The sequence below is a fragment of the Erigeron canadensis genome, chromosome 5 (assembly GCF_010389155.1).
Source record: "Erigeron canadensis isolate Cc75 chromosome 5, C_canadensis_v1, whole genome shotgun sequence".
Classification (NCBI taxonomy): domain Eukaryota; kingdom Viridiplantae; phylum Streptophyta; class Magnoliopsida; order Asterales; family Asteraceae; genus Erigeron; species Erigeron canadensis.
Window position 1 is genome coordinate 5,124,423 of NC_057765.1, and position 23,276 is coordinate 5,147,698.

General features: G+C 33.3%; 3 protein-coding genes across 3 annotated transcripts; 2 read left to right on the forward strand and 1 right to left on the reverse strand.

Moving 5' to 3' along the window:
- The first annotated feature begins 3,602 nt into the window (after window positions 1-3,602).
- LOC122600509 (UDP-glucuronate 4-epimerase 1) lies at window positions 3,603-5,158 on the forward strand. The gene has a single exon (XM_043773237.1). The coding sequence runs from the start codon at window positions 3,756-3,758 to the stop codon at window positions 5,037-5,039; it is 1,284 nt and encodes a 427-aa protein (XP_043629172.1). The 5' UTR covers window positions 3,603-3,755; the 3' UTR covers window positions 5,040-5,158.
- A 6,530-nt stretch (window positions 5,159-11,688) lies between these two features.
- Window positions 11,689-16,668, forward strand: LOC122600245 (protein FLX-like 4). The gene is made up of 4 exons (XM_043772932.1): window positions 11,689-11,788; window positions 14,559-15,113; window positions 15,478-15,617; window positions 16,203-16,668. Exons 2-4 carry the CDS (start codon window positions 14,581-14,583, stop codon window positions 16,502-16,504), a joined length of 975 nt encoding a protein of 324 aa, XP_043628867.1. The 5' UTR covers window positions 11,689-11,788; window positions 14,559-14,580; the 3' UTR covers window positions 16,505-16,668.
- Window positions 16,669-17,274: 606 nt separating this feature from the next.
- LOC122601054 lies at window positions 17,275-18,285 on the reverse strand. The gene has a single exon (XM_043773831.1). It carries the CDS (start codon window positions 18,283-18,285, stop codon window positions 17,275-17,277), a length of 1,011 nt encoding a protein of 336 aa, XP_043629766.1.
- Window positions 18,286-23,276: the final 4,991 nt, after the last annotated feature.

Here is a 23,276-nt window from a genome sequence, read left to right on the forward strand (position 1 = left end):
AACACAGATTTTAAGTATAAAGCTGCACATAATCAAATTTGATATTAAGCATAAAATTACACAACATAGATACATAAAGCTTACATAATCACATTTGATTCTAAACATAAAGTATTGCACATACATGTAGTTAAAATCTTCGGTGCTCAACACAATCAAATTTAATTTTAAGCATAAAACAATACAAACACAGATACCTTACATAATCAAATTAGATTGAAATTGTACAAAATCAAATTTGATTTTGTTCATACATTTACACAAACAATTGGAATTTATATCATCAAATCTATACACAAGCAAATTTTGATTATATACTTGAATGTGCTTGATTTCATATCAAATGTGATTTTCTTGACCAATCAAATATGATTAACTATATAGTTAGTAAATATATATATATAATCATATATGATTCGATACATACATTTTGGTTTAGACATTTCATCAAACACCTTGTGAGCAAAACTCATTTAAAAACTTCTAAACAACGATAACCAAATTTACAACTTCTCATCATATAAACAACAAAAATCACGACAAAGAACAAAAAATCTTGCCATAAAAATGAATTGTTTATCCATTTTTACTAAAAAAAACGAATGGAACTAATCTAGCTACAATAAATGAATAAAACACCAAATTGCAACAAATTTGATTGGAAGGAGGATAATGGAGATGGTGTTTACTGAAGGTTGACGACAGAAGCGGTTGTCATCAAAGAATTTTGACAGAGAGTTTGGGAAGGATTGATTTGGTGGTGGTGGTTACTGGATTGATTTGGTAGTGGTGGTTTCTGACTAGGTTTTTAGAGAGCGGTAGAGAAAGAGAGATACGAGATATGAGATATCAGATCTAATGTTCATGGTCTAATTGACCAAAACACCCCTCATTTAGTTAATTTTATATCTGATCTCCACCTTTTATTTAAGTTGATCCAAGGGCTGAGATTTAGCCCTTAGCTTTAACCAAATTTTTAAGATTCCCCTGATCACAACTCTATCATATTGAGTCCCAAAAGTCTTAAAACATACATGGGTCATACTGTGTCGTAATAAGGTAATATGCATCACAAAATGCGATATCGGCAATCTCCCAAAAAGTGCTGCCCAAGTCATAGACTCATAGTTGGTGATATTATAGTTGTCAAAATCGTACGAGTTGAGTCAAAGCAAAGTGAAAACCAGAGTATTTGGTGGAAGACTCGACTTTGTTCCAAACTCATCTCAGTCCACAAGTCACGTTTCGAGTCGATACGTGTGATCTTCCAAGTCATCAGTAAAAAAATTATTATTTTATGTTATAGACATAATTTTTTTATATGCTTTAAATTTGATTTTTTTTTAATAGTGTTTTTTTATATTTTTGTAAACTTATTATATAAACATAATGCTATTTTTGTACTATAAAAATTTTTATAATCTACCGTCATGTATATGGTGGTTTAGCATTAGAAAAAAAACTATTATTGAAATGTATAAAATGGAAAGTAAAAAGGAGGCAACTAAGAAAAAAAAAAAAATATAGGAAACATTTTGGGAGGGACTTGAGTTCTGCGGCCACACCCACCCTTATGGCATAGATTGCCAATTGGTGGTGCACAATTTTATCTAATAAAAATGTCAAAACTTGTAATCTTGTGAGACGGTTATATACTCCAATTGGCAAGATCTTTGACAAATCACATTAAAAAAGGTCAAGTCTTGCGCTTAAATCACATAAAGCGCCGGGCATTAAAATCAAAGGTGAGTTACGATTAATTAAAGTACATTCAATAAGAACAACAACTATTTAATTGAAAATAAGAAGAATTGTTGCAACGTCATGTCAAGAAATGATCATTTACCAACCAAATTGTCATTGGTCTACGTGTCTATGTACAAAAACTAGTAGTCTAAGATATTGATACAACTGCAAAAAATAACAATAAATCAATAAACTAATTAATGTAATACTCCATTTAACTTATTTAATTATTAACTGGTAACCCTAAAAATTTAAGCTTCAATCCTTTATTCCTTCACTCGAGTCGGTATGAAAGAACAACTTAGGTTTCGTGTTTATAATCATTGGAAATGGTCTTGTAATTAGACTTATAAGGCGACTAATTATAACAAAAAATACACGTTTTCTAAAAAATAAAAATAAAAATCATAAGACCAGATGATATATTTCCTTATAACAACCATCACAATTATGACAAGATTACTACCAATCACAATTTAACATGTGGCCAAACAAAAAAGAAAACAAAAAAAGTTAAAAATTGCTGATTTAAAGAGTGTAGCTTGCCGATTTAAGCCAAAATGCCAAAAGTTGCTAATCATAAAAAAAAAAAAATAGTGAGTCGTTGTACTTGATTTTGTAAAAAAAAAGAGAAGCCAAAATCGACCAATTATAATAGATTAAACTTGCAATACAAAGTGTCAATGGATACCAATGAAAGAAGCCGATGAAAACCATTGACTGCATTCTTGCTCTAAAGATCCAAAATCAAAGCTCTTTTGATTTCAGTTGTGCATATGTTAAAGTTGATTTTGACTACTTTTAACTGACAATTACTAATAAACACACTTTTTCATTGATTCATTCCTATTGCACTACCTTATCTATAGTCCATTATATAGCATATTGGATTAAGAAATTAAACATTTTTTTTATTATTTTTAAAATACCCTTAATTATTGTTTAACGCTTTTCACATTTTTCTTTTTTCCTAATACACATTCTAATGCATGATGTATCATACATCATAGTCACATTACATCAGTAACTTCTACTATTCACCGACCCTGCCGCTCACCACCACCACTCGTTCCCGCCGCCGCCATAACATCATCATCACCGTCGTAACGCACGGGTACCTTTATCTCATATATATATATATATATATATATATATATACATAAATTCCATCTTTCCAATTATGTAGAGTAACCTACAGTGGCGGCTTAAGGTTTTTGAAGGCCTCAAACGAGATCAATTTTGGAGGCCTAGTTTATTACCATATAAACTAAAGTAAAAAAAAGTAGTTCGTCTTTTGTTATTGAACTACAAGTAATAAAAAAAATATGCAGATATTGATAAAAAAAAATATAAAAAAAGCATTACTGCAATACAAATTATATAATGATACTCAATCCAAAATTCAAATACTAAGTCTAATATACAAGATTCTGAAACCTTAGAAATTTGGAGGCCTAAAACGATCGTCTAGTATTATAGTACTTTTAAGTCACCTTTGGTAACCTATTAGTAATTTAGTATTAGTAATTTAGTATTGTACTCCTAAGTTTATAAGATTTATATATATCAAATATAAAATTCGGTTAGACATTAATTTCATTTACAAATACAACATGGTAACCATGTTCAATAACAGTCCACTCCACCGCTTCTTAGCTGTTTTCTTTATTTATATTCCAAACAATTTCTTTATTTTAACACATTTATTTTATGTTATTTTATTTTAATTTACACTTTCCACCCCTGTAATTTCCTTGAAAATGCATATCTGTCAATTAGCTGGCTTTTTCACGCGGATTCCTTGCAGAATTATATAACCCCTTTTTACTCTTTCTTTCAACTCAGCAGGTATCCTTCTTTACCTGTATTTTGTTAAACATCAAATCCATTCCAAAATATATCACTCTCAACTTAACACCAAATTTTATCCAATTTTACCACTAGTATACATTCATATAATATTCTGACGGGATTGAGTATTGTTGTCGTTATCGTGCAAATTCGATACAATGGCCCCACATTTGGAAGAAGAATTATTCCCTTCAACACCCGGAAAGCTCAAGACCGACCGAAGAACATTCAGCCGATGTTTCGCTTCGACAAGTACTATGTTTTTTTGTGTGTTGTTTGTGATTGCTATAACAGCATCATATATCAGCTTCCAAAGCTTCATTAATTCTCATAGTCGAATGATTATGGGTGGTCGACATTGGGAGAAACAAATAAAATCATCTGCAGAAACCCGTCGTCATAACGGGTTTTCTGTACTTGTAACTGGCGCCGCGGGCTTCGTAGGAAGCCACGTGTCGCTCGCGTTAAAAAAACGCGGGGATGGGGTTGTGGGGATTGATAATTTTAATGATTATTATGACCCGTCTTTGAAAAAGTCACGTAAGGACATGCTTACAGCTCATAAAATATTTATAGTTAATGGTGACATTAATGATGAGGTGTTGTTGGCAAAAATGTTTAATATTGTTCATTTTACACACGTAATGCACTTGGCGGCACAGGCCGGAGTGCGTTACGCGATGGAAAACCCGGGTTCTTATGTTCATAGTAACATTGCGGGTCTGGTTACATTGCTTGAGCAATGTAAAAAATCAGACCCACAACCCGCGGTTGTTTGGGCTAGTTCAAGTTCGGTTTACGGGTTAAACGAGAAGGTTCCGTTTTCAGAATCCGATGTAACGGACCAGCCCGCTTCGCTTTACGCGGCTACCAAGAAAGCCGGGGAGGAAATTACACACACGTATAATCATATATACGGGTTATCTATAACCGGTTTGAGATTTTTTACGGTTTATGGTCCGTGGGGCCGACCCGATATGGCTTATTTTTCGTTTACGAAAAATATATTACAAGGTAAACCGATCACGGTGTACCGTGGGAAGGATCACGTTGACTTGGCCCGAGATTTTACTTATATTGATGATATTGTGAAAGGGTGTGTGGCTTCATTGGATACTGCCGGTAAGAGTACCGGGTCGGGTGGGAAGAAAAAAGGACCCGCCATGTACCGGATTTTTAATTTGGGTAATACCTCGCCCGTTACCGTACCCGCATTGGTGAGTATATTGGAAAAGAATTTGAAGATGAAAGCAAAGAAAAATGTGGTTGAAATGCCTGGAAATGGAGACGTTCCATTTACACATGCGAATATCAGTTTGGCCCGAAGGGAACTCGGGTATAACCCGACTACCGATTTGCCTACCGGGTTGAAAAAGTTTGTTAAATGGTATCTTTCATATTATGGTTATGATCATGGCAAGGGCAGTCCTGTAAATTTGTAGTCTTTGTTTTATTTTTGTCATATTAGTTAGGATTCTCTTCTTATTTAACTTTATTATTATGATATTATATTCCTTTAAAAAGAAAGAAATATGCCAAACGCATGATTCTTTGCTTGGAATGAGGAGAGTTGAAAACTTTTTCCTTTTGTTGATTATTAACATCATCAATATATATATAATTTAACATGTGTAATTTGTATAAAGATCAATTTAACATGTGTAAATTGTGCAAGGATTACCGTTTTACGGTTAATGATAAACACTTTAGTTAGTGGTGTTTTACATTCACTTTTGGTCCAAGCTAATGGCAACAAATTAGGATAGAATCAAGGTAAAAATCCCTACCTTTGGATACAAATGGTGAAGAATTTGATTCTTGTGGAAAACTTTTCTTGAAATAGCCTCTCTATTGTGTCGAAACACAGTCAAAAAAACATGGATTCAAATAAGTGCAGTTAAGATTGTCACGACTAATAAACAAGTACTTTTAAACGAACTTTAGTTTTCTATACAATGATTTTCATTTATGTATATGAAAGGTTTAAAACTAAAAAAAAATTCTAATAACCTACTTTCAAATGCTGTATATGTATCTTGGTAGAATTAAAGAAAATTTAGAAACCTCTAACAAATATAAACTAATAATTAATCTATTGGTTAGCTAATGAGATTGATGGTCCAGTGATAAAAATTTTAATTTTTATAAGATTCATCTAGGTTTGAGTCTCACCTCCCACATTTATAAAGATGAATTGAGAAGAGGTTTTTCGAGAAGGTCGGGTTCTATCCCAAACATTCGTGTAATGTATAGTGGCGGAATCAGGATTTTAAGTCAGGGTGTGTCAAATAATTTATTAGACATAAACAAGTGTCAACAGGGTCGGTCCCAAAAACCCAGATGTCTTAGGTGAGATGGTCAAAAATACGTTTCTATCAAAAAAATTAAACTAACAATACTATATTTATAAAGATTTAGAACCCGCTCAAAATAAAAAGTTAAAAACACTATAATAACTCATTAACTTTAATTGTAATAATATCGACATATTTCAGAGATTAACAACTAACAAGCTTAATAAAGTAAACTTTGATAGCTCAATCTAATTTTATTTTAATTTGTAGATATTTATATGAAAAGTTAATTCACCTGTAACTAATTATTAAATGCTTAAAAACTAATAAATTAATTTGCATTAACAAAATAGATTTTTGATTACGAAAAAGAAAAAAAAAACAAAATCTAAGGATTATTTTTTAAATGTATTTTTAGAAATATTATTATGTGTTAAAAGCACATAACTTTTAAAAAAGCTTTTATTTCATTTATGATGTCATATTTAAAAAAAAAAAGAGTTTTCTCTCATTTTTGTATAGCATTAGACTTTCAACCGCACATAATGCTTATTTAAATTCTTAATCTTTTATTTGAAACAAAGAAATTTTTAAATTCTTTTATATAATATTATGAAATGCTTTTTTATTAATGTAATAGGTATTTTTATTTTATGTATCATTGTGTAGTGAATTCACTATTTTCATATCAACCTATAATTTATCAATAACAAAAATTACATATATTCTTTTACATTTGTTTTTTACAAATTTAATTAAAAGGCCCGGGTTAGATTTTTTAAATATTGTATTATCACACATTCTTTTAATTTAATTATGACATCATCATATTTTTTTATTTAAAACTCAAAATATTCTTTTTTTAATATGTATCATTAATATAGATTTTTATTAAATGTAACATTATTATGTAATATTTTAATCACCTTATTTTTTTTGTTATAATAGGCCGAAAACTATGGTGTTTTTTTTTTCAAGATAACGTTTTTTGTTTTTGTTTTTGCCAACCGAATGTGTTTTAACGTGTGTCCACAACTACACAACTACTGTTTCTGTTTTGTTTTGTTTTTTACATAATAATTTATCACAACTTTTCAACTTATTTAACGTTGTTATTGTACATTTTAATATAACAACATATTTTAAAGCTACCCGGATATTATTCGATTTATTTGCAAAACGTTTATTAGTTAACTCGGGTCGAAACCGGGCTGATTAGCTAATTATAGTGTATAACACAATTTATTAATCAAATAAAGTATGGTTATAAAACTGCTTTTCATAAAACTTATCAAGTTTTCATTTAGGAGACAATTGTTAATCGATTACTATTATTATTGCTTAAGATAGTTATTTGTTATTTGGATCAAAATTTTCATATCCGTGTTCAATTATTCATTGCACATGCCTAACGATAATATATTTTTTTTTGTTTTTACCTGTTATTCTTGTAAGGGTTCTATTATTCAGGATGGGTCATAGTCATTCTTGATAGGTAGTATAAATATATTAACAAAGTAGAACATTATAATAAAGATTCTCAGGGTGGGCCTTGGCCCATCCAGGCTTCAATGTGGCTCCGTTCCTAGTAATGTAAGATTAGAAGTAGAATAATATGTGGTTAAAAATTTTTGATTGGTTAGCAAAGGCATTATATTAGATTAGTAGTTCATGCGGTTCCTTTGAAATAGTACTATGGGTTTGCTCATGGTGTTGAAATGTTAGAGCTATTGTCATAGGAACTCAAAGCTATCGATTAATTGAAGAAAAATAAGAGGGTCTACATAAATATCCAATGAAGAAGAAGACGACACTAAATTATAATGAGAATTTCTTATTTGAATAAAATATATTTATATTTATACTATTTTATAAAGCATCTTGCTCTTTTTGAAAATCTCAATTCATGATTTGAAGTACCTAAAATACCATTCTTCTTTATTAATTAATTTAAATATCCTTAGCTAATATACTTATAATATCCTAAAATCTCAACCACTCATTTTCTTCTCTCTCCTCAAATCTCAACCACTCATTTTTTTTCTCTCCTCCATAAATCATTTTATTCATCTAATTCATTCAAAATCTTTTATCTCAAAAACCGTATATCCATAAATTATAAAAATTGTATGCGTGTTCTTAAAATTTCATGCTTTTTCATTAGATATGTAATTTGACATACTTTCGACAAATTTTTAAATGCGGGGGCGGAGCCCGTACGGATAAAGCATTTGGTTATCACACTCTATGACTTATCAACTCCTATGACCTAGCACCCCTATAATCTCACCGCCGCAATGCGCAGACACTTTTCCACGTATTAAAAAAAAGTGAATCCATCCAACATTTGAAATCTTTCCATAATAGAATAGAGGAAGAATTTCATATATATCCAATTGAATATTATTTAAAGTTGAGTAAATATAAAATTTTTAAAATTTCATTGGGTATTATATGTAATCAAGGGTTTAAAATTGGATAAATATAAATTTCTCCATAGAATAAATGGTAAAAAGGAAGATTTGGACATGAATTTGATAATTGAATCTTTATATAGGGCATAGGTGATTCGTTGATTTGTATTAAGTTTACGAAAATATATATATATTTTTTAACGGTAAATACATTATTAAAAACTAATGCACCAAATAATCTTAAAACTATCCTAATGTCAAGAATTAAACCTTAGCCTCTACCCTAAGAGGCAAGAGCTCTATCAAGTGGGCTAACATCACATTGGCAGATTGTGCTTTGTTGATTAATATATTATGGATTTGCATAAAATAAATAAAAATAATAGTGGATCATGATGTTGGTGCTTTTAATTGATAGCATGGTGCGGCGCGATGATAGCGACGACAGATAGTGATGGTATTGACGACGTCAAATGATTTGGGTAATTAATGTAAAAATATTTGATTTAAAAGAATAATAGAAATATTTTATAAGATTGATGGTGCAATTTAACATTAAAAGTTGGTAGCGATCAAATCCATTAAAGATAATTAGGTTAATTCGCATATTTCATTTTTCTTAATTTTCAACATACTATTACAATCTTTTTATATATTAATTCAAAAAGTAAAATTCTAAGGAGTTAAAAATACTTATTTTTAACCATTATCAAAATGTTCCAATTCAAGAAAAGACACTTGGAATGTTCTTAAAATGATGTTAATAGACTACTATGCGAGTTTCAGGACCCAAAAAGATCAAACGAAGCCTCGATAAAAAAGTGTAAAAATTACAGAGGAGCACGACTCTTGTGTCCTGCAGAGGCTCGAAAGGAAAGACTTACTATCTTTGGGATCTGATCCTACACCGCTGTTCAATATCTTAGTGGATCGACTCTATTCCGTCCACAAGAGCCGTCCTCTGCACAAAGGCCGTCCTCTTCAGGTTTCGTACTTTTGACACATTGAACAACTAGAAAAATCAAAATGTTCCAATTCAAGAAAAGACACTTGGAATGTTCTTAAAATGATGTTAATAGACTACTATACGAGTTTCAGGACCCGAAAAGATCAAACGAAGCCTCGGTAAAAAAAGTGTAAAAATTACAGAGGAGCACGGCTCTTGTGTCCTGCAGAGGCCGTCTACAAGAGCCGTCGAGGCCGTCCACAAGAGTCGTCCTCTGCACAAAGGCCGTGCTTTCTGCTGTACACCAAAAACACTCCTTTTGACGTTTTCCAACATTTCGACTCAATTCCAAACAATCCCAAGCACTATTACTGACTCAAATAAGATCATATCAAGCGAACAAACGTTTCATAAGCTTACATTAGATAACGTGTACATTTCAACATAAGTAGGGCATATTACCCATTTCATCACATAACCCAAAACTTTCATTTGACTTCCAAATTTAACAAGACTAGTTACCATCACCCAAAATGAACTTGACACATAACCACAAGATTCAAAACACCAAGATTGTATCAAGAGCCAAAGAGGTGGGATGAACTAAGCCTCTAAAACAAAAGTGTGTCATTCAACCAAGAATGACCTAATACATTCAAATGTCTTGCAAAGGTCAACTTCAAGCTCTAACCAATTCTTCCAATTCAAACACACTAGTTCCTTCTTCCTGAACTACCTATAAAAGGGGTAAACAACTAAAATATAAGCAAAGGCTTAGTGAATATACTTGCATACATTTACGAACACGAAGGAAGGCAAGTGCAAAGACTTTCACATGTAACCTATGACACCGTCATGTCACATTTACATGCTCACTTTGTACACTATAAACACATTATGGATCCATATAAGCTAAACATAATCATCATCATCTATCGGGGTTCTTAGGCCACCGGAGGTTCTTAGGCCTCAATCAATCAACTATCGGGGTTCTTAGGCCCCGGAGGTTCTTAGGCCTCATAACTATGCCCCACATGGGCTTAACGCCAAACCAATTACCATGCTTGAAACATTCACATCTCATGGTAATTGGCCCAACGTATACATAAAGGTATGCAAATATACTCACCTCCTCCGCGTCAAAGACAATAACGCTAAACGATCAAGCACAAGCAAGCTTTAACCTATGATCATACCGTAAAATGCATAAGCTTACATTCACAACTATGACTAGTTCAACCTAGTCACACTCAATCACTACCCTTTTCCTAAACCCAAACCCAACCCATTTGTCATTGAGTTACTTCCATTCTTAAGATTAACATTAGGTAGTTCAACCTACCATTTTCATCCATAGTTCATTAACTAGCAAAAACTCATATTTTCTCATAAACTCAAATTATCACATAACCTTATCAATTTCATAATCAAATACATCATATAACTCAATGACAACTAGGTTAACTAAGGAATTGGGGAAAAATTAACCATAATTCAAATTCTAGTAAAAACCCCTAAAGTGGTTCATCCATGAACCCTAATTTCTCAATAACAATAGAAATAATGAAATAGAAATCAATACCTCAACATTGGAAGATAACAACTTAGGTTTTTAATTCCCAAAATTCTCTCTTTTTCTTATTAAATTTCGGCCACCACCTAAAATCACCAAAACCCTAAATTTCAAACTCTTGAATGGAGATATATTGATGGTGATGATTGTTAGGATGATTTCTAGTCTTGGATTTGAAGGATTAACACTTGATTTTGGAAAGAATAGAAAGAAAATTGCATGAGGGAATGAAGATGAAGGTAGTGGAATTATGAGTTTGAAGAAAATAGTATGTGGCTGGCACATTTTGGGGGTGCCACGACCCACTTCAAAAATTGTGGGTATTTTACCCGCTATCCGCTAAAGTTCCAACTAAATTAACCCCATATCCAAAAATAAAATACTAGGAAATTAATTTAATGTCAAAACTATAAAAAGGGGTTAATTTCTTTTACCTTAAAATCTTTGGGGTGTTACATTTATGTCCGGTAAAGGATAATTTTTTTGAACGTTTGAATGGTCAGAATTTGTTTTTCCCACTTATCGATACTTACGTCTTTTGGGAAGATGTTATTCGAATTTTCAGATAACCACGGAGGGAAGCAAACCTTCTATTAATACGTCAAATGATGACGATTAATCGGAGTAAACATTGTACCCTCAAGACACGTCTTCCTCATGCCCAACACCCTCTTGGGAAGACTGGGAACATCCCGAGAGATTAGGATTTGTTTTTATTTGAAAATTAGTCATAATAATAATAATAATAATAATAATAATAATAATAATAATAATAATAATAATAATTCAATATTGTTTTCTTCTTAAAAATAAATACGAGTAAAATACAATATATCACATAAAAGTTTTCCTAAAAAATGTACAAACAGAATTTTGTTGGAATTTTGATTGGTCGCCGGACTTCCGAAGACTTCCAAATTTTCGCCACTGTTTTCCGATCAAATTCTTTTATTTCCATTCGCAGGTAACCCTTTTATATCTTCTCTTCTCTTTTATTATAATTATAATAATAGTATAATATTATTCCTTCTTTTGATCAGTTTTATTTTCTATTAATTTTATCTCTTAATTTTTGTCTTAATTTTGTCTCTTTTTCCTATTTGTAATTTTTAACCTAATTTTGAAAATTTAATTTCTTGTTACTGAAATTAGGTTGTTAATAAATAATCTTAAGTTGCTCAAAATTTAGGGATTGCATTGTTTGATACTGATCAAAATATAAAATTTTATATTCGTAAAGATTCCGAAAAGAAAATAACATGAAATACCAATGTGGATATATAAAGTTTTGTACTTTAAAGTTTGAGTTTCAGGGCTAGTTCGCGAGTTTTCGTATTTCGATTTGGTTTTAGAATAGAACTGAATTGTGCTTGGGTTTTGGTACCAAGTGTGCCAACATTGTCGGGCTCAGCTCGTTGGCTCGTTTCTGAAAAAGCACACTTAGTGAAATGTAGGATAAAAGGATATAATTTTACATACCCAGCATTTTTCGAAATGGTTGTATTTTATGGATTTTGCTAATCACGGCTCGAAGAGTTTCTTTTTTAGTTTAAAAGTTGTATTTAATAACATTTGCATTTGATAAAGTCAAATGGACCTCTTTAGCCTATTTGGCTTAAGAAACTGCATCAACTAGAAGATTTTCATAGAACTCAAATTTTAGGTGGTATAACGGAGAGGGATCCTTGTTCAGGCTACCTGGGGAACTCGAGCTTTAGCTTTAATGTATGTGGCCTTATTAGTCCTCTCATGTCCGTTTCCTAAACTTATTTCCTGTCTGTCACGAGATTCTTTTCGAGACTTTCAAGATGCCTTACCACTAGGAAACCTTAGAGATGGTTCTAATCTTATTATGCTTATACTAGAAGGGTGCCCGCGCATTGCAGCGGTAACGGTTTATAATGCGTGAGATGTCGTAACGGTAATATGCTGTTTAGGTTACTTTCATGAGATGCGGCGATAAGGCATCTAACTGTGGTTCTCATTCTAAATATGAGTCGAGTATTATATGCGAAAATAATAAGGTGCAAATATAAACTATTTTAAATATATTTGTTAGGGTTATTAATTTAGGGGTAGTTTGGGGATATTGAAAAAAGTGCTTAGTTTCCTAAAACAGGATGACCAATATGTTTTATAAGGGATTATAGATATTCATCCATCGATTTATTTCCAAAGCTTGAGTGTTGTGCTACATTTCTTTGACATACAATCGTGTTGTTGTAAATTTCTTTGAGAGACAATCTTGTTTAGAAATGAGTGAAAAGCTGTATAAATACTTTTATTAGTTCATCTGTTCTATAAACTTTATTAGTTCTCTACTTTTACTCTTTTAGCAGGATGTATTGCATTGAAATTGAAGCTACTTTGGTTTGCAATTCCCGTGATAATATTATTAGTGTCATGCCTATAGCCTACTGACATAGGGATATTTAGCAACTTATGAAGCACTAATATGGACATACCAAAAGTTTTATGATGGATTTAGCAGTTTCAGGAAGAAAGTCGTATGTTATGTTGCAGTTCTTTCATATAGCTTTCTAACTTATAAACTGTAGCTACATAAAATTGCATGTGATAAATAACTTCTTCTGCAAAACTCAGAAGAATGGTAGTTACTAAAGGGCCTGGGCCTAGCAGTATTGGCCATTGGGGTGACTCATCAACCTTGAGGTGGTCGGTGTAAGTCTCACTTGAGACATTTGAGGTAAATATTAGGTGGTTGTATGTGTGTAGTTCTCTGTCTATAAAAGAAATATCTTAGGAGAATGGTTGACTTTGAAAGTTTGAAGATATAAGTCCAAAGCTGTAACTTTAAGCTAGAAACTAAGCAGCTACTTATAATGTCAGGTTCAAGTTTTTTAGTTTCTTTAATAAATCACAAAGAATAATTTGTATTTGATTGTATTGAATGAATCCGATATACAAGAGCTATATAAATAGGCTTATGTAGACATGATGACCTAGTAACTTAATCGTAATAGGAAGCAAATTCTAATGTAAGTTTTATTTAAAATATATCTAAAGATGGTTTTCTAATAAAAGTTTGCAACGCTGCTTCTCGGATCAAGGCTTAGAATTAGAAATGACTAGTTATATTAGCATTTCATACAGAAATAGAAAATCTAAGATCGATTATTGGGTCAATTTAATCGATCATAAAATTTCAGGTGTTCTGCTTATCAATTTAAGGAGGTATTGCTTTTATGCATTACTGAGGTAAAAGTCTAGATTTAAATGGACTCAGAGTCATCATGTTTACAAATTAGCTGCATCTATTTTTTGTTTTGATTTCTTAAAACTATATAATGCTGTTTGCTACTATTCTGTTGGTGATGTACTCTTTTTTTTTTTCTTCAAATCTTTCTGCTGGAGTGTGTCATGTCGTCATGCGATTCTCATACTTTGAAAGAAGTATATTTATTTACCTGGATTATGGAGAAAGATCTGTGGAAGTATATTTAGTAATCTTTGTTTGCCTCTTAGGATCTTTAATAATAGTTCTGGCCATGAATAAAAGGTAGTCAGACGATAATCTTGGCTATTAAATATATGTAAAGAGCTTAAGTCGTAGGGTTTGAATTTTCTGAACTAGAGGTGCTAAACTGCTAATCAACCCTACTTCTGAATGGGTCGATTTGGCTACAGTTCAAATTTAACGGGTCAAACAGGTAAATTAAAAGTATGAACCAGGTTTATGTTAAGATCAGTTCCTCATGGCCCTTATTTTGCAGAAGGGTTTCACCAGACAGATAAATGTCTGCAAGAGGACATGGACTGCCAGGTTATGGGAGCCGATCGACCCAAACTGACGGGCTGATCCGCCATGGGTTATACTCTGTAGGAAACGGCATAGAGTCACAACACTCTGAGCGTGGAGATAGCAAACTAGTGGCTCAGTCAGCTGAATTAGAAAGGCTTGTTAGTGACAACAAGAGACTAGCAACTGCTCATGTGGCCTTAAGGCAAGACTTAGCAGCCACTCAACAAGACATTCAAAAACTCAGGGCGCATATAGGAAGCATCCAGACAGAAAGTGACCTCCAGATTCGAATATTTTTGGAGAAAATGACAAAAATGGAGGTTCATCTTCAGGATGGTGAGAGTGTGAAGAAGGAGCTACAGAAGGCGCACACTGAGGCTAGGGCTTTAGTCGTAACTAGACAGGAGCTGATCGATCAAGTTACAAAGGCTACCCAGGAATTGGAAAAGATCCGTGCTGATGTGAAAAATTTACCCATATTGCAAGTTGAACTTGATGGCTTGAGAAAGGAACACCAAAAGTTACGGTTAGTGAACAACATTTGGCTATAACCTTTTCTTAATTGTTTATTTAGAGGTGTTGATTTTGCCACAGTTACTTATGCACGAGTGAATTCAGGTTAGGTTTTACCTATAAATGTTTAAATCAAGGGAACGAATTAGTTTCAAATAAAACGAGTTAAAATTAGTCAAACTGGTCAAAAGTCACAGAAAGTGACACAGCCTCCTAATTAATTTTATGTGCCCAACTTGTCTGTTGTTTGTTGCTAGGTTCATCTATTGTAGGTAAAGATTTGCCTTTTCAAAATTCTGTTCAACCTATGTAACTCCAAGTGTTCTCAAAGTCAATAGTTGGCCTGAAATTAATCTTGTATCTTTGTGCTCTTGCAGGTTGACTTTTGAGCATGAAAAAGGCTTAAACATGGAGAAAGTGGCACAAATGGAAGTGTTGGAGAAAGATCTTGTGGGGATGGCAAAAGAGGTGGAGAGGTTACGAGCTGAGGTTTTGAATGCCGAGAAGAAAGCAACTGGTATATCTTTCCCTTTAATTCCTGTTCCCCATTCTCTCCAATTCTCTTAAGCTAGGCCATTCTACATTTTCATTTTGTTCTATGCAATGCAAACTAGAGGTGGCAATCTTAAACCCATTACATTTACGAATGGGTTGATTTGGATTATATTTTATCTCAAATGGGTCAAATAATTTTCCATGACAAGAATTAAAATTTATTCAATTGTTTGAAAGTCAGCCAAAGTGTATTTTTAATGCATACAACCTTTTTAATCTTTTACTTCAGAATTTTGTACTGTAACGATATACTTTGCAGTCATATGGTACAATATTAATTAACTAGGTTTTTAAATGTACAAAAGATGTTTGTGGGTCAACAATGCTCATTTAACCCGAATCTGCTTTGACCTGTTAAGCTACCTATCCTTCATGCAATGAGACTTAAAATGAAACCCACAAAATGGAAACATAGGTGAATGGTATAAATGTATAATAAATGAATAACTCAAATAATGAATTCAGATAGATGACCCTTGATTTCAGTCCCAAATATCGAATAAAAGCCGTACTTTCCTACCTAAAATTAATCTTATGTTGTATGCAGCACCAAACGTGTACGGTGGGCCCTATATGACGCAAGAATCATATTCTCGACCACTTCCACCACCTCCACCACCTCATATGCATACTAGTGTAAGTGGCTATGTTGATGGGTACGGAAATCATCATCATGTCCAAATGGGTGTTGGTGGAGGTCACCCTGGAGTAATTGTTCCAGGTAGCAATCCACAATGGAGACCGCCGGTAATGGTGCCTTATGGTGCACCCCACCCTGGCCCAGTTGGTCCAGGCAGCAATCCACAATGGGGAGGACAACCGTATGACCACTCTTACTCTAGAACCTGAACAGACAGACAAATGCAATGTAGGTTTTTTTCAGTCTTGCTTTTGTGCTATATGCAGATCTTACCCTGTTTATTCAAGAAAATGTACCCCCTAACCCCAGCAACTTATACAGTGTTATGAAAGGTATTTAGATTTGCAGAATCATGGATCTGATTTTAGTTTCATTTTTGGTTCTACCCTGTCGTTCTGACTGTTAACTTGTTTATATGATCTTAAACATGTCATAACTGTTTATATAACTATGGCAAATTGTTTCTTATAAGTCATATCTTCTGGTCGAATACATTTGGTACACCAAATTAGCACACAATCATCAGATATATGGTTTTGAGGCCCATCATGTGATATTTAGTTTCTTATCCATTCTTTGTTACATCTATTGTGTCATTTGTTCCGTAGTCGTTAATCACCATACATTAGAACTCGTGGCTAATTTCACATGGATTTGGTTTCTCATACTCCTATATGGCATAAGGGTATGTAAACGGAATGATACGATTACCTGTATATAACATTACAAAGAACAACCCATTTCACTAGTGCATTTTAGCCCATAGACTATTGGTGTGCAAGGATTGATGAAAATAAAATAGTAACATTTATATCAATATAGATGAGAAATTGTAGCATTCAGCTTGTGATTATTAAGAATGGAAAATATAGATAATTATTGGTACAAGTATGAAAATATATCGAAAATATATATGTCATCCGCCCAATTTTTTACTACTAAATATAATGTATGTTGAAGGTAAACATGCTTGAGTTTGCTAAGCTTCACTAGCAACAACAGGAAGATACTGGTCTTTCACTTCCTTCTCGTCAAGGTTTGTTTTTTGTTCATGGAAGAAAACTGTATACACCACAAACATATAAAGTTTCAACAAGCAATCTGATGCGTTTAACAATGAAATCTCAATTGTCAGTCGTGCGTTCTTGTTTAGATAATATCTTGTGACATGCCCATTTGAGGACATCCGATCAAATTGGAACAATGTGGGGCTTGTAACGATGACATGAACCAAATGATAAACAACCGCACTAGCAACAACGAAAGGAACCATCATTAGCGACGCTTGTAGCCTTTTTCCGCTCATTAGCTCCACTGCTCTTCCAATTGCTTTATAACCGCCTGGACCTTCCTCTAAAACCGAAACTATTAAACTCACCATCCAAAGTGCAGCCAAGTAAAAGTACCAGAATGGGACGGTAATAGTAATCATTCCAAAGAAAATGACTGTAGACCATGAATTTACATCCAAGTAGGAGATTAGGGCGTAATAAATTAAGTAAATAAACATTATGCCAAAAGTAATTAAGAGCATGCAAAAGCTAGTTAAAGATACCCTATTCCAACATTTTCCTATTTTCAACAATATTTCCTTGGGGCCTAATAGTTTGTAAGTGTAAGCCTCATAAGTGGAAAGAACAATTGCAACCAAGAAAAATAGTGTGGGGATTAAAGAGGAGAGCAGATGCAAGTGTTTAACAAGTAGAATCTCCAGAAGTTCATCGAACGCGCCATGATAAGTAACAATATCAAGATTACGACCAAGATTGTATAGAGTGGTCGGGTATGCTGCTAACTCCAACACAAAATTCTTTTCGACTGGTCCTAACACATAGTACTGTGTAAAATCTAACTGACAATATATAAGAAACACCAGAATAAGGACCGGAAACAACAAGGTCTTATTTTTTCTTATTATTTTGAAAGATTCCCTCACTATACCAAAGAATGGTAACGAATTTTGGGATCGTGGGATGGATTTGTTCTGCATTTCTAAGAGTTTGTAGTTTAGATGGCTAAAACTTGATTAGAGTTGGAGTTTTTATATATAGTATTGACTTGAAAATGTAATTATATTGAGTCAGGTTTATTTAACGTACATGTATACTACTAACAAATTGTTCGATTAATTCAAAGATGAATGGGATCAAAGAGGTATTCATAAGACAAATTAGTCACTATTGACTTGGATCTTTAGCCTGTTTATTTAAGCAACATAATAATAATAAATACTCGTAGTTTGATTATTCCAAAGCCAGGTATGAAACATTTTATAATTTATTATGATGTTTTGCTCTTTGGGATTGGAATAATCTATAAACCCTTATAAAAAGTATTGGGTTTAAGACTTTCAGCATTTTTTACATTTTTTTTGAAAGGTGAATTTCGCTTGAGAATTTCGTGTCGCGATTCAACAGTGGGAGGTCTAACATACGTTGTTTAACCGGGTCCGCGTTAGAGAGCTCCCTCGAAGTAGAATTGCCTATTTCAAATACCTGATGGGGGAAAAAACCCCTACTAATCCGCCCGAAGGCACAACGATCAATAGGGGTAAATCCTGCCTCCTCAGACTTGAATCTGCGTATACCCAAGCCAAGCATTTATAGAAATAATTCCTATCAACCACTTACATAGCATTTTTTACATAATTCCCAAACTACCCCTGATTACTAACACAAACGTTCACTTCCCAGTTCGCCATTGTTGTCCATCATCGCTGAACCGACCACCAACCGGGGAATACACCACCACCACCTTCGTCCATATCCATCACCGCCGTATTAATCATCACCAACATCCCAGTTATCGTCGTCCATCAACATCATCTATATTGGAAGACAGTAGATATATAGCACCTGTTGACTTGACTTGACATGAAACACTTTCCTTCAAAACTTTCATTGGTATACTTAGGTTTTCATCTATGTAAGTTTCTACGACTAATTATATATTTTTCTTTGATATGTAAATTCTAAATATATTGTTTTCTTCATAAATTCTAGATAAGAGAACCATTACCTGACCCACTTATGTTGCAAAATTCGTTTGAGGTAATATATATATATATAAGGCTCCAACTAATTTGGTTATGTTGCCAATTGTTATAGAGGAGCTTTTGCTTGTGACCTTCTTTGTACTTTATACTTTAGATAGTTGATCGTTTTATCGAGTCTAAAGTTACATTTGCTGATTCACTTATACATTTGATGTAAGCAGCTCTTTCCCACGGACAACGCGCAATGTGGCTCCGTGGATCCTAACCGTTGGTGCTAGCACGATCAATCATAAGTTTCAATCTTATATAATTCTTGGAAATCAGAAACAGTAGAAGGGTTTTGCTGTTAACATTATGCCATATCAATATTATGGGAAACAATATGGTTTTATATTTGGTGAACTAGCAAGGACTGTCGGCATGGGAAACACGTTACAGATTTGATATAACCCGAGCTAGCTTTCCTTATATAATTGGAAACACGTTTTAAACCTAAAATACCCTTCATCGCCCCACCTCGAATATCCTTCTGGATTCACCAGCCTGAATCCTGAAGCTGTTTGGTGAATGTACTCCCACAAGGCTTGCATCGTTGCTCATGTAAAATCCTATAAGGTTTTAAAGTGGGTGGTTTGATAATGGGTCAAATGGCATATTTCAACTTTGTCATAATGGGTTCATGGGTTGGGGGCTATCGGCAAAACTTTTTTAATTTGCTAACTTAATGCTCTAAATGTTGGTTAATGGCTATATTATCCTAACTGATGAATGCAAAAATATGTGAGGTTATTATGCATCTTTTATACACACTGCAATGACTTTCTACCCATTTGACCATTAAGGATATACATGAAACAATACATGAAAAGTTTAAAACTAGGGTGACATGAACGATTTTCGGTTTAACGAAGTTTGGGATTACAATACATCGAGCTTCGACAACAATCCGAGTTCAATAGCAACTGCGTTATACACTTATACCATCAAAGGTAGAGGCTTTAAGTTTACATGAATGTTTGCAAAACTGTTTCTTTAGTAACACTTTTTTTTTTTTTTTAAATTTATGCTTTTGTGATGTAGAAGTTTCCGTTTTTCTTAGACAATAAAAGGCTGATTATTTAGCTTCACTCGACTCACATGTTCATGACATTTTACCTCTTTTGTCACATGATTTAGGTGGTGGCTCGGTACTGGCTCCCGAAGAGTTACCAGCACTCCAGCAGGCTCTTAAGTTTATCGTTTATGTCATAGGGAAGTTTTTTGAGAACTTCTCCGTTGATCTGGTATATGCTTTCTATCTACATTTTTAAAATTCTTCCTTGATAAATTTAACCAAAACGCAAATACATTCTATAATATCATTATTTTGGTTTGCCTCTAATTTATCATGTGAAACAGGTTCGTTCCAGGCAAGATTCTTTGGAGTATCTAGGAATTATCTTGGACAACACAGTTATATTTTTGTTAGCCTTATGAACCTCTAAGATTTCTTTCACTTGCCAATAGCTCAATACAGTCATGTAATTTGGCATCTCATTTTGTTGGGATTTGAAGATTAAAAAATCATCATTTCTCTTACCAGCCATAAGCTAGCATCTATTATTGGGCAACAAAAGTTTCATCATCTTCAAATGTCATTACTATGGTGTAGAAAGTTTATTGTTTTTGGGAATAACAAAATCCCTTTTTCTTATGATGAGAGGATTTCCCTATGAAATCTTAGTGAACAATTTTCTTAGCTATTGTAACTATCGTTGCCATCTATCTATATCTATACTTATCTATACTCCCTATGACCCTATATAAACAAATTACCCTTTCCAAATTAAACACTCTACCTTTAAATTCCCTATTTTACCCTTTTAATTTACACTACCACAAAACACTTTAATCCTGAAATATCAAAAATACCCTTAAGATAACCTTACGCCGAATTTGTCTCCTTTCTTTTCCCCTGAAGTTGCTCACATATTATACCAAAAAACACACCCATATATCCCCCAGAACAAAATACACACATACATCCTCTCAGAACCGCCTCCCTCTAAACACACATAGCCACCGCCCCCCAAAACCGTCGTCTCTGCTGTCTAAAACACACATAGCCATAGGTACGGTAATCCGGTAATCGCGCGGGTACCGTTAATTAACCAACATTTTTTTCTTATGTCCCGCTGCATCGCGCGGGTACAAGGCTAGTATCTATATAAACAAACTACCCCCTAAAATTTAACATTCTACCTTTAAAATATCTAATTTACCCTTTTAATCTATACTATCATCCAACATTTTATCCCATCCAACACTTTATCCTTAAAATTCCAAAACTACCCTTAAAAAAACTCTTACATGTGTTCCTTTCCTTCCCTATAGTTGCTCATATAGTATACTAAAAAAACACACATACGTTACTGTTTTTAATAATCAATCAACATAAAAACGCTCACTTTAAAACAACAACGGCGGTTTGCACTTTCAGCCGGACTAAGAAACACTTGATATGAATCATACATTCATGTAATAACACGGTATCACGACTTAACCAGCGTTTTTTTCTATACCACGCCGCATCGCGCGGGTACAAGGCTAGTTTAGTAAAAGTCATCAATTTTGACCCATTAATTTCAAAAAAAAGGTTTGTTAAATACAATCTTTAGGGCTGTATAAATACAGTCTTTAGGGCTGTATTTAAGGTGCAAAAATTATTTGTATATTTACCATTAAATCAAGGGTAAACTTTTAATATGGAAGATACAAGTGTTTTTATGCACGTTAAATATAGCCCTTAGCATTTCCCTTTCAAAAAATTAAAATGAATTAACGGCAAATGTTATACCATTTCTACTCTTGTTCTTGAAGTTTCTTAATATATTACAACAACCAATATCATAAATTGAATTTTGATTTTTAAACTAAGAGACAAGGTTTCCTACCACTCAACTAAAACTGGTATGGCCACTATTTTTCATTGTATCTAGATCTTTGGTGTTCTTATGATAAGTCAAGTTCCATATCAAAAAACCGCAACCAATGACCATATTAACCAAAAAAATTAACTCACCCAATGTTTTCTTAATGAGGCCTCACGGAGTCGTGTGGTTGAAAATTTCAACCTCCTAAATTCCACTAATCACATCTCTTCAACTCATTTTACCATCTCAACTCTATTAGGCATTCATTACTTTTTCAACTCTCCTAATTTTTTTTTTTTTCATTTAATCTAACAAACATTTACAATAAAAACTTAAAATATTTTATTTTAGAGAAAATCGCGACAATAGCCAATTTTCGTTGCGATTGTACCAAAATAGCCAAGTTTTTTCGGATTATCACAAAATAGCCAACTAAATCGCAATAAAAAAAATGAAAATCGCAACAAAAAATGGAAATTGCAACAAAAAAACGCTAAATCGCAACTTGCAACTCATGCTAGTTCTTTAGAGCTAGTGTGTACGTGGTCACGTGGTGTGGGAATCTAGATACCTCCCTGTGGCATAGTTATGTTTGAGTGTATCCGGGTGGAGTAACTAATCACTACACGCGCAAAGTTCAAATGGTATACTCACTTGGATCGACTTTGTCTTTCCTTAACGACGATGATAGACCACCGAAAGGTCTACCCATCAAGTCGGGTGTGAGGTCCCCATGTAAGGTCTTATGGCCGCCTACACACAACCCCACATCCCTAAATGTGTGTGGCTTATGTCACATAGCCTACGTCTAGTTGCTTTTAAAGCTAACACTTGCTATTTTGAAAAACGTTGTTCCCTTAGGTTAAGCAGGTTGAGCTAGTGAAAGACTTAGCTTGGTGAGGTGGGTAGTTGCTATGAAGAAGACCTTCAGTTTTCCCGCTTAGTCATTTATGTTAGCTTTATGATGATTGACTACTTTTAATATGACTTATGTATTGATTATAATTGCATTTATGAAGGAGCCAAATCTGGATTATCTTATACTATTTTATTGATATGAATGTTGTAATACCA